Consider the following 12488-nt stretch of genomic DNA (forward strand, 5'->3'; position numbering starts at 1 on the left):
CTGCTTTTACTTTTCCACACCAGTTTGAGAAGGCTCAGGCCAGAAGGACAACGAAGCTCCCTTGAAAGGCAACAAAGAAGCAGTTATGAATGTATTGCTGGGACTAGAATCCGGCAAAGCGAGCAACCTCATTTCTGTCTTCTTCTTCTTTTCCTTCTCTCCTCTTTATCCTCCAGATCAGCATCCGCGCATTTCCCAGTAGCCATCCTCCTAGTTTATAATTTTCTCTTCCCTTTATTCCTTCGCTCGTCCACCTTTCCTTTTCTCCCCTTCCTGCTTCGCAATCCATAACTCTGAACATCCTCCATCTGTGTCTCCGTTTATTTATTTATCCTGCATCCCAGGAAGCAGAAATATTGGAACTGAAACCGGTTGGGAGCCATCCTCCTAAACACGTCCGCAATAAAGCGTTTAGAATCCTGCTCTAATTCGACTGAATCCCACAACCTCTCTCCTGCAAACCATCATTTACTTAAGCAACCTATAGGTGTGCAGATTTTCAGTCTAAGCTAATAATATATACTACTATCACCGAACGTGAGCTCCTGTCTGTTTTACAGTTTTTAAGCAGCACCAATATTTGGAAATAATCATAAACCTCTCGAAGAAAAAGAAATCAGTGCTGCATTGCAGTGGAGTTGAGTGCGCATTTCTACGAAGTCAGGCCTTTAGGATTTGAGTGGAAAAGAAAGCGCATACAATTTTTATTAGTATTATTCGTAGGGTGTGTATCTGTGGGAGGCACAGAGAGTGTGCATGCCGGTGTGTGCAGAAGATTTCAAAGGAGACTATGGGAAAGGAAAATAAGTGATCCTGCGCAGGCTGCGTCGGCCTGGCGGTTTGGGGTAAATAAATAAAGACACAACTTCTGAGAACCGCAGGACGCTGCGTCCTATTGGCGCACTTTGCAAATCAAGAAGTGGCGCTTTAAAGGCCGCGGTTTGGGCGTCCTAGATAAGGGAAGCTGCTCCCTCCCACCCCAAATGGCATTCCTTAAACGGTTTGCGGGCTGCTCTTCTGATCAGTATCTCAGGTGGCTCTGGTCGCATTTCGCTCTGCCGCTTGCTTGCCAAAGCTTTTTATCCCTGGAGATATTAGGGAACCAGCTGCAGCGGTTCACCACAGCCGCTCTTAAGTTTTTCAGGCTTGCGTTGGGGGCACGCCTGAGAGATGGCACGCCATTTATTTGCACTCGAAATTGTCTGCAAACAAATACCGGTAGGTCCATTCAGCCTCTGCAAAGCCCACATATCTCGACTGATTAATTAACACACACGCGCACACGCATGCATCCAACCACAACGCATCCAACTATTATTCAGATCCCCTCACAGCTTTTTCTGGAGCAATGAACTCTTGCTAAACTTTGGTGAACAGCCGGACCCGCAAACTCAAAACTGGATTGTGGTCCAAACAACTCAGATCCTAATCTAAAAGGATTTTGTTCTAGGAGGAAATGAGTCCCGTTGCCTATGTTCAAGGGATCTTATTTCCCAGTACGTGTGCACAGGATTGCTGCGTCAGAACACATAACGAAGCATATTTCTTGCAAACAAAAGGAATTGAGGCCAAATGCGGGATCACTTTGCTTGGAGATCTGGGTGTTAATCGTTTTACAGTTCAATGCCTTGCATGTCTGCTCGGGAGCGAGTCACACTGAATTCCAAGGGCCTTGCTCCCAGAATAACTGTGGGCATAGGATTGCCACCAACATATGCCTGGACCTGAAAATCGGAATCGGGTCAAACGCTTGGATGCAACCGTGGTCCGGGTGAGGACTCGGATTTTCGCATCCTTGCTGCTCTCCTGACAGCCATACTTCACTGTAAGTGGGCGCGACCTAAGTCCCACCCAAAGCCATGGCCCAATTCTCGTGTGACTGAATGGTTAGGATTGCACTCGGTGTTCTTACCTGCGTTGCACATCACGGTTTCGCAAGAATAATAGCCAACCACGAGAGCGCCCTGGATTGAGACAGGAACACGCCGCAATATACTGAAAACAGATTTGCACGTCCCATTATAACATTCACGTGGCTTATATTTCTGTTTGTTTCCATTATACTACCGCTATTTACTCTGCATATTTAATTCAGCTGTCCACACCCGCACTGAGCTACACATACACATCCACGCCACCGGGATATACCGTGCGCTTAGGTTTATTTCAGACGCACAGTATTCTGTTCGGAGCAAACGAGTGGAACGGTTTTAAAATTATGTAGGATCTCCCTGGTGTTAGGATCATCGCCGGCGGCAGACCGTTCCTGACACTCTGATGTTAAAAGTTCACAATCCTAGTCATAATCCAATTGTACACCAGATTGCACTCCCATTTGAATAGAACGGGGTCAGAGTATAAGACTTATTTACTTTTTTTTTTTACCCTAAGCAAACAGCAAAGCTGCAAAACAGCAACCACGCCCTTTCATTCAATTTCCATTCGTATTAAAACCGAGGGCACGCTCCGGTCTTAGGTGTGCTATGCATTGCAAGGCACCAGCTGAATTAGGTTCCATACCGCTGTCCCTGTGAGGATGCATGGCAGGGAGGTCCTATAAACCTTTCGCCACGGCCTTGCATGCTTACTCGAGAGTAAGCTCCGCAGGGTTGTAATGAGGGTAATCCAAGTAAGGGCGCATGGGACCGCAGCCTTAATATTTTCCCTTCACTTTTGCCATTCAGATTAGACTGTAACCAATAAACGGGAAGACAAGAGAAGCGACCTTGGAATGGATCCGCATCTCCATGTTTAATCTGCCCTTCCTTCTCTCAAAATATCAGGAACCCAAGAACATTTCCCCCCTCTGTGGGCCTTGCGAAAGCCTGCGATGTGCAAACAGTTAAGCCGATGTGCTCGGATTTGAGCCCATGGAAGCGACCACAAATAAAGAAATCGTATTTCCTTCCAAGGATTCTCCTGGATCGGTGATTTGTTGAACTCCGATTTTGGAACCGCGTCCTAATCTGCTCCAAATCCTACCAGTTCTCTTGCCAAGACTGGAAAGATTCTTTTGCCCAGCCAGTGAGTCTTCCTGGAGGAAGGAGACAGGGAATGTACTCAGATTCCTTTCTCCGAGCTACCAGTTTCTCTGTGAAATGCAGTTGGGGATCCTTTTTCCTGTTACAATGTGTTCGACATCTCCCAAGCACAAAAATCTATCCCTATATCTGTTGGCCTTGTGCCGGGCCTGCCTATTAAACATCTCTTTTAACAACTCCCTTGCCTCGGCATTTCGATATAGATAGATATATAATATATTCAGTATTATGATTATTGGTGAAACAAGAGAAAGACAGGCAGATCTTTAAATTTTGGTGAAAGGACAAAATAAGATCACGATGTGCTGTTAAAAAGATTTGGTTACTTACCCAGTTGGGCTGCCTAAGTGAAGGGGAAGCTGAGTTCAGGCAGGGATTGTGTGAACGCCCAAACTGCTGAAATAAATTGATTCGGGTTCACATTGCTTTCTTTTGAAAAGTAATTTATTCCTTAAAATCTCTCTTGCACCCGACCCCCGTGCTTGGCCTTTTGGGCAACGGACTGTTTTGTACAGACAGGAAACAAATTCCCCCGCTTTACAACTTATTCGATCTAGTTTTTGCTTGTTTAATTTTTGCAACGTGTATAGTGCTATTGACAACTCCAGATAAATCCTAAGCAAACCAGAAGTCTGCTGTAAGGTGAATTGCAGGAGGAAACTCATTAACAAGGTCCACTGCAATTGCATTTTGCACTGTCAGAGAATTTCTCCTTGTTACACCGTTTCCGATTACATTGTAGGTAGAAATGGATCTCATTGATTTTTTGGGGGGTGGGGGTACTTCCAAGTGATAGCATATTGTGGCATTCATTAGGGGGGAAATATTCTGATTGTCCCACACTACCCTAAAAAAAAAATATCCTGAAAAAAAGTCCCAACAAACATTTGTAACTTCATAATCCATCACATCACCGCTACTGCTGTCACTACTCTGAGTAACACAGTCCCTGTTGCAAGATCATAAATAAGCATACTGTGATAGAAAATATACTCACATATGGGTGCATTATAATTATAATAACATAATTATATTCCATGCAGAGTATATTCCAAACCTTGGAACCATAGAACACCTTAATTGAGATAATCAGCTATTTTAGTCCTTACATCTATTAGCCTGTCTATCTGTTCCTCCATCTGGCTCTCCATATCATCAACCCAAATAAATGCATGCACGCCCGCATACTTACAGCGAAACGTTGTTAAACCCTCGCGTTAACCTCTCTTGATGCTTGGAGGGGGGGACCCTTTGCCTCGTTTGTTTTAATTATATTATGGATAGGAACCGCAGCCAATCCTAAAAGAGAAGCCGAACAATTAGCAGCGCGAAGATCAAAAAAAGTTTTATGGCCCGCAGAGGGAGGCCCCGCCTCCCGGCTGCCCGGATTGGCCCGGAGAGCCTCTGACGACATATATTAACCCGAGCTGCCCTAAACATGTAGCTGTACATGGAGATCGGCTGGGAAATTCGACCAGTGCCCTGCGCAGCTCCGAGACCGGGAAGCCTTTTTTGAGCCTTGATTTTTTTCCCCTCCATCGTCGCCAGCACCACCATCTTCTTCATTCTCGTCCTCTTCCTTAGCTTCTCCTTCGGGGCGAGGAAGAGCTGCGGATTTCCTTGGTGGGGCAGCTGCGAAGCAGCCAGCAAAGTGGATGGGAGCCGGTCAGATTTAATCGCAGGAGTCGCTTCCCGTCCAGGGAGGAGAAGGAACTGGACCCACTGGGCAAGCTGGGGGGGACATTCCAGCCAAGGGGAGGCTGTCGGAGGAAAATGCAGGTGTAAGTAAACATCCCCCCCAAGTTTTGTTCATATATATATTTAAAATCCCTCTAAGAAGACGCCACAGGAAAAAAGACAGCGAGGGAAACTCACCTCTTGGAGACGGGAGGGGTCCCTCTTTCAGGGGGGACCCTGCTCCCCTTTCTTGTCTTCCTTCGCCCCTTCAGCCCCAACCTCCCGGGCCGCATGAGTGCCGAGGGAGGCCCTGATCCTGCTGCCTCCAGGGGGTTCGGGGGGCTCTGCAGCTCTCCTCCGATGGCCACCAGCCTCTGTTAAGACGCTCTTCTCGGCAGCGCAGATCCAGGGACCGGATCGGGGGCGCGGGGCTCCCGGGGCCCCGGCGATGAGTCTGGTAGGGGGCTTCCCGCACCACCCCGTGGTCCACCATGAGGGCTACCCCTTCGCCGCTGCCGCTGCAGCCGCCGCAGCGGCCGCCGCCGCCAGCCGCTGCGGCCACGAGGAGAACCCCTACTTCCACGGCTGGCTGATCAGCAGCCACCCTTCGGAGATGTCTCCTCCCGACTACGGCATGGCGCTCTCCTACAGCCCCGAGTACGCCAACGGCGCGCCGGGCCTGGAGCCTCCCGCGCACTACGTGGGCGGCGTGGCCCCCCCGGGCAGCGGCGGCGGGCCGCCGGGTTTAGGGGGCGGCCCGCGGCCGGTCAAGCGGCGCGGCACGGCCAACCGCAAGGAGAGGCGCAGGACTCAGAGCATCAACAGCGCCTTCGCCGAGCTGCGCGAGTGCATCCCCAACGTGCCCGCCGACACCAAGCTGTCGAAGATCAAGACGCTGCGCCTGGCCACCAGCTACATCGCCTACCTCATGGACCTCCTGGCGAAGGACGACGCCAACGGTGAGGCCGAGGCCTTCAAGGCCGAGATCAAGAAGACCGACGTCAAGGAGGACAAGAGGAAGAAGGAGCTGGTCAGTACGGCCCCGGAGGGAGGGAGGGAGGGAGTGGGGAGCGAGCGCTGGAGCACAACCACACACACTCCCAAGCCCAGTCCGAAGAAGGACGCTCTTCTCCTGAGTTGGGAGCAGGGCCTTCTTTCCCCCAGAAGTAGCTGCTCTCGAAGTCTGCTTCCTTAGCAGTCAAGAAGAGGGAGGCGGCCTCCTCCTCCTATTCCAGCGACTGTCGGAATGCAGTTTTCCTCGGCCCCATGGCCAATGGTCAAGGGTGTTGGGAATGAGAGGTGTAGCCCATCAAGCCGTGGAAGACCACAGGTTTCCCGCCCCTGTACTTTAGGGAAAGTGTGTCCAAAGAGGACTTCGTGGAGCCCCTGAAAAGCATAGCCCAGTGAAGTGCAAACACGTCTAGGATCAAGGCTACGTCCCGAGAGAATGGAATGGAAAGGGAGATCTAAGCTTCTCGAAAGGGAGCAACGCTCCACTGAAACCAGTAGGGTGTACCTAAGAACGCAGGTAGTTGCTTTTGGGGAAATCCCGTTAACTTATGGAAGGTTTGCCTCCACCTTATTGTGGGGGAAAGGAGCGTCCCGTGTCCTTGCTTTCCATGGGATTTAATTTCCAAGGAAATATTCTGAGGGCAGCTCCAAGTCCATTCATACCCACGGAAGATCGCAGCCTGCGAAGGTTGCTCTCTGGGCTGTGGGAAACCAACGTGTTGGGCACGTGAAATACTTCCCTATCCTCTTCCAGATGGGATCACAGTAGGTAGGACCCGACTCGTTTACAGGCTCCCTCTTGCACACACGTTCTTTATTTGATAGAAAGGCTGTGAATCCGTAAATCCGTGGAAGATTCCAGGAAGGGAACGCGCAAGCGGGATCCACTCCATCACTTTCCTTCTCCGACTTGAGAGGCCTTAGGGCAGGGATGGGGGGCTACAGCTCCCGGCAGCCTCAGCCAGCAGGGCCAAGGCTTTGTAGTTCAGCAACCTCGCCGGGCGAGGGGAGACACAAACTGGTTTAGAGAGATTCTTCTTCGCTATCCCAAAGTAATCCTTCTTGGCCCTTCAAAAAATACGGAATGGGGTGTTTCCCACTGACTTCGCTGGAACATTGTTCGGACGCTCTAAATTTAAGGACCCCTTTATTGGGGATGGGAGATGCCCGTAAACTCCATTCGTTTCACCTGAACCAGCCTCTTGAGTGATTTTAATTTCTGCAGCCTTGTTTAAGAAGCATAGGCAAAAGCTCCGCAAACTGGTTAAACTGGTAGGCTTTGGACTGAAGCTGTTTCAGAGGCCATCCCTAAACGCTTGACCCTAAACGCAGACTCCCTTCGAAAGTAAAGTCGCCGTGAAAACCGAAGGGACCATTTTCAAACGTATCCATTTGGAAACAAATTCCAAAATCCACGTTAGGGCAATGCCTTTCTTAGAGTAACCAAAATGTCACAAGAGACTCCCTTGATGCTAGGGACAAATTTCTAGTCGGTTTCAATGCCAGCCTTTCGCTTTCGCCCTCAGTTGCGGATCCGAGTGGAAATGTCCCGGCTCCGCTTTCTGAGCTAAACTCTAACCGGCTCGCTCTCCTAATCGACAAGTCGCTGATTTCAAGGGACTCTCCCTTAAAGCAAACGGGATTGTCTTTAAATTAGTGAGTTGTGGATTGGAACTGATGAGTTGTGGATTGAGGCCCCAGCCAGCAAATCTCCTGAGAGAGCCTGCGGTTTAAAGAAACGTCGACAAAGACAGATCCCTTTGGGGAAGGAGTAGGGGACACACACACACACACACACACACACACACACACTAAAAAAGATCAGTGGGGTTTCAGATGTGCTGTTGCAGGCTGCAGTCCAGCGGAGGGTTGTGTGTGTTTGGAATCCACTTCCTCATAAGGCTGTAATCTGCAGGTCACATAGTAATACTGAACCCTTTAACTGGAGTTCCTGAGCTACGCGTTGATCACACAGTAAGTCAGGAAGGTTCTATTTACTTTGAACTTATCAGGCAAATGTATTGCGGGGCGAGCTCCGCCTTCCACCAATAATTCAAAATATCATGCCCTCTTCCTTTCCTCCAAGAATTTAACCTATAGAATACGCCTAGTTAATCGCGAGCGGGAAGATGAAACCGGTTACAATCCCAAGTTTTCTGTTTTTCTTTAAATATAATCGGGAAGGATGTTTTTTTAAAAAAAAAACAAAAAACCAGCAGTTGCTAAGGGACCAAGAGCTGGAAATTGAATCTCAACCCGGATTAGAATGGTTAAGGTTACAAACAATCCTGAACAAAAACACTTGGGATGCATTTTTAAATAAAATAAAATTAAAAATCCAAAGTAGACTCCATACATTTCCTGTGTTATCTTAAAGCGCTGGGAAACATCTTCCATTGAAATAGGTGGGATATCCAAATAATTGCATTTAGCACTCTGAACTGGAATTTAAAAAAAAAAAAGGTTTGAGTGCATAATATTCGAAAGAGACGATCCCCCAAGGGGTGGTGGTGGGAAGATATTTCCAAGTATTTTGGGACTCGGATATTGCCCATATACAATACTCAGTAGATCAGTACTCTCAGATCCTAAGCATGCCTATTTCACAAGAAAACCAGCGGTCGGTGCTTCCAGGTCTGCTCAGGGTCTAAGTTAACATGGGGGGGGGGGCGAGGCTATACAACACATCTCATACATTAATTCCTTAATTTGGGATACAGGGGTGAGGGCATTCATTGCCTTGGAAGGGACTTTATTGGAAATACAGGAAGGCTACAAGCAGGCTCTGGTGACTGTCGTCTCCAAGAAGAACCCCTGGGTCTTTATCCCTCCTTGTGACTTGGCCATTTATAACCAGTAAACATATGCAACACGTGTGTGTATAGGGGAATTTTAAATCTATTCGTTTTCCATTCAGCTGGAGAGAGAGAGAGAGTTATTGTGTAGACAGTATTGAGATGTGGGGGGAAGAATGATGAATGAAGTCGTTTGGGGGGGCTGATTTATTTTGTAGGTTCAGTGTTTACATAGACATATCCCACAACCTCACAGGCCATTTGTCCAGCAACCTGAGATTCTGGGTAGCTTATACACTATTGGGCTCTTCAGTGAGCCGAAGGACTTTTTTTTGCTTTGCTTTGCTTTAAAGTGTGTGTCCAACGCCTGCAACTATGAAAGTCTTTTATAGTTAAAATAAAGTTCATCCTATATTTGGAGAAGCACTGTTCGCTCGCGTTTGGAGAGCGAGCCGATTCAGAAAACCGTTAAGCCGGAAAAATAAGCAGGCCACAACAAATACTATATTATAGATGAGGCTACAATTCTGTGCAAGCTTCGCTTGGGTGTAAACCCCACAGAACTCCCAGGCCTTTAACTGAGTAGAAGCGTGTTGGGTCGCCGTGGGAGCCGCTTTCCTTCCCAAGGTTGCGCTTTTGCGCTGCATCCGGCTCCTCGGGCGATACTATACACACAGCGGCTGCTCAGAAGGCTCAGGGAAGCGTACTCCATTGCACCAACTCCGCAGCCCTAGCTGGGTTGTGTTAAGTGTGTGGATCTGATCCCTCCACGTTTTGCGAGAAAGCCCGTTTCAGAAGAAGAGCTTGCTCCGTTTGCTCCGAGGCCTCTCAAGCAAACGGACCGAGGCTCCTTCTACGCCTCCCTCCTGCCAAAGAGGTGCGGGCGGGAGGAGGTTAACCCAGATAAAACGCAGAGAGATAATCTCTTTGTTTCTCTTCTCCGTCTCCTCTCCCGGAACAGAACGAGATCCTGAAAAGTACAGTGAGCAGCAACGACAAGAAGACGAAAGGCAGGACGGGCTGGCCACAGCACGTGTGGGCTCTGGAGCTCAAGCAATGAGGCGCTCGCAGGACTGCAGGGAAGGAGCGCCCGAAGCAGCCTCGTCTTGCCGGGGGACTCTCTGCGCCTTCGAGAGAGCCGCTGCCGAGCTGAGGACTTCTTCTTGTTGTTGTTTTGGAATCGTCTGGTTTATTTATGTGCAATTTCCCTCCCCTAGTCTCGCCTTTAAAAAACCCCCAAAAAAACCGCGGATCTTGGAAGAAAAGCATTCCATATTTGAATATATGAAGAAGAAAACTCCGGCGTGGTAAGGGGGATAATGGCGTCTCCATAGTTTTTTGTTTTGTTTTTCCCCCCCTCCTTCCTCCTCTCTCCCCTTCATTGAATGTTATTTTTGCTTTATTTGTATAGAACACACGGGACAAAAAGAAAGAAAGAAATCTCGCAGGCATTAGGGTGTCATGTGAAGTGTATGTGTTTAATACTTGCCCCGTTGGGTCAACGTGTTGATGGCGATCTCAAAGCAGGAGCCTACAATTTCTGCGTCTTGGGCCGAGTCCGGGGCTTCCCAGGTTTGTCCTTTTTCCCCATTGTGGTCGCTCAGAGAGCTGGGAGAGATTTTGCGACAGCTCTTTTGTCCAAGTGCACTTCGGTCCTTAAGGAAGCGAACCGAACGTTAAAAATTAAAATAAAAGTAAAAAGGAATCGTCCGTGGAGCTGAATTTAATAACGCAAAGGTGTAAACGCTGTACGTATTCAATAAACCACTGTGTGTGTGTTTTCTAAAACGAAAATGTTCGATGCCTTGAAATGTTTTTTAACCCCTTTCCTTCCTGAGTTTTGCTATTGTAATCCTGGTCATTTACTTCCAAACGTTAGCTAACGTTTGGAAGTAAATGGCCAGGATGACATATCAAGGTGAGATTCTGTGGCCTGGTGTTGCCTGCGAAAGCCTCGTTGGAAGCGGTGACACTTACTTCCGAGTAAACGCGCGGCATAGGAATTGGGGTAGCAAGCTTATGCCTTTTGTTTTGATCCCTGTGAAAGAGTAAAAGAGAAATATCAAAGGCGGGAGATATATATTTTTTCCGAGACTTTGGCTGCGATCCTGACCACGTTTCCGCGGAAGTAAATTCCACCCGTGCTCAGGGGGCAGGGAAGCATTTACACTGGGCCAAATACTATTTCTCAGGTTGATATTTTTATAGTACTTTGTATGGGCCGTAGTAGAGCACTAGATCAAGTCAGAAACAAATTTTGCTTTGTTTTCTCTGAGGAGTGAGAGAGAGAGGTTGTTTAGTTTTACTGAAGCTGTAATTATTTAGTGATTTCTAAAGGTGTTTGCTTGCGAATGGGGGAGGATACTGCGGACGGGAGGTAATCTGGATATTTATTTCGTGCTTATCGGAGCGAGCTGTTTTTCTCGGCGTGTTGCGTTCAGAGGTGGCAACCTGCAGGGCGTTGTAGGGAGAGGTTTTGTGCTGTGGAAGCGCCCTCGTGCTTTGGCTGGGGCCAGGCCAAAGATAGTTTAGAAACCTCGGTATACCGTATAAGTGATTATGTAACTTGGAGCTTTATGTCAAGTATGAAACAGGGAGCAAGGCTAGGGATTTCGGAAAGGGGAGAAATGCGAGATTTACAGTGAGATACGGTGACCTGGATATTAACTTTGTGGTTCCCTAAAACTCTCCTGGGTTGCACTTTTCCTTCCAATTGACTGCAGCGAGTCCATTTATTTAAAGTGTCTGTGTGTGTGTGTGTGTGTGTGTGTGTGTAAGTGTAATCCTACTCTGGCAAGGGCTTCCGAATTGGGCTCTGTAATGTTCTTAAGGGGAGCGAGGAAGAGAATAAAATGGGCTTGTTCTACCGAAACTTATCTGGGATGGAAACGCCACCAGGCCGGGAAACAGACTCCCCTGCCTTGATGTTCCTTGAAACTGACCAGGGCTAGAAACCGCCTCGATAAGGCGACGCTGGCTTCTAACAACCCGAAGAAACGCTGGTGTCGCGAAATAGAAAAACCCCGTCATTCTCGTCCCTTTTCAAAGGACCTCGCTCCCTCTTCGCAACAGCATTGCCCAAAATTTCCCAATACTGCTGCTCAGTCCTGAGTTTTCTTTTCAGCCTTTTCTTGACCGGCCTGAAAACATAAGCGGCGCTAACGGAGTTGAGGTTGAGGACTTAGGAACAGAATGGCGTCCGTCGTTTTGCGTGGGGTTTAAGCTTGTCCCCTGAGGAAGCTTGCTTGGGTCTTAATCGGGCTTTCAAGGTTAAGCGAGAGGATTTTTCATTCTTTCTCCCGAGCTCACTTTTATAGATCTGTAGCCCCCGGGCTCCCGGCGTGAATGGAACAAGACATCCGCGCAGGCTGGCTGGCTCTGCCCCAGATGTCTCTGATGTGCGTGGCTGTTGTTTTTTGAAACCCTCCCCCGCTTTTCTTTTCTTTTAAATGGCTCGCCCTGGCCGTGCTCTGACGAAGAGAGAAGGTAGATTTCCAGCTGCCCATAAAAAGATAAGCAGGGGCCTTTTACACCGCTGGCCAGGCCGCCTTGACAACAGGAAGGTTGCGAGGTTACAACAACGAGGCCAACGTGGTGTGCCCTCTTCCAGTCCCGGGGTCAGGTAGCTGAGGCTTGGAAGAGCTGTGTTTACAGACACTTGCCTGGGAAGGAACATTCCCTCTACCCCCCCCACCTCACACTTTTCTTTTCAAAAAAGTTAACTCCAGCGGCTGTTGTAGCTGGATCCAATCTCTCCTTTCCAACCCAGCACGATTTTTCGTAGATCTTGCTCAACGCTATCCAAAGTTCTGGATAGAAAAGAGAAACAACTGGTTCAAGGATCGCGCAAACTTCCCACTCCCAGACGCCGCCCGTCCTCGCGTGTTTGTAGATTTCTGGCCCAGAATATCGACTGGCAAGTCTTTCTGTTAGGTTTGCACTGTTACATCCACGCAGTGCTTTG

The 12488-nt window shown here is 48.6% G+C and overlaps 1 protein-coding gene across 2 annotated transcripts; it reads left to right on the top strand.

Annotated features, from left to right (window-relative positions):
* The first annotated feature begins 4482 nt into the window (after positions 1-4482).
* Positions 4483-10318, top strand: HAND2 (heart and neural crest derivatives expressed 2). 2 transcript variants are annotated; one of them, XR_008332124.1, is made up of 3 exons: positions 4483-5748; positions 9486-9831; positions 9936-10318. XR_008332124.1 is itself a non-coding variant. In XM_053402716.1 (2 exons), the coding sequence occupies exons 1-2, from the start codon at positions 5167-5169 to the stop codon at positions 9582-9584; spliced, it is 681 nt and encodes a 226-aa protein (XP_053258691.1). In that variant the 5' UTR covers positions 4483-5166; the 3' UTR covers positions 9585-10318. The 2 variants fall into 2 exon arrangements, 1 of the variants encoding a protein (XP_053258691.1); XM_053402716.1 differs by having other exon boundaries at positions 9486-10318.
* The last annotated feature ends 2170 nt before the right edge of the window (positions 10319-12488 follow it).

This window comes from Podarcis raffonei, chromosome 9, assembly GCF_027172205.1.
Source record: "Podarcis raffonei isolate rPodRaf1 chromosome 9, rPodRaf1.pri, whole genome shotgun sequence".
NCBI lineage: Eukaryota > Metazoa > Chordata > Lepidosauria > Squamata > Lacertidae > Podarcis > Podarcis raffonei.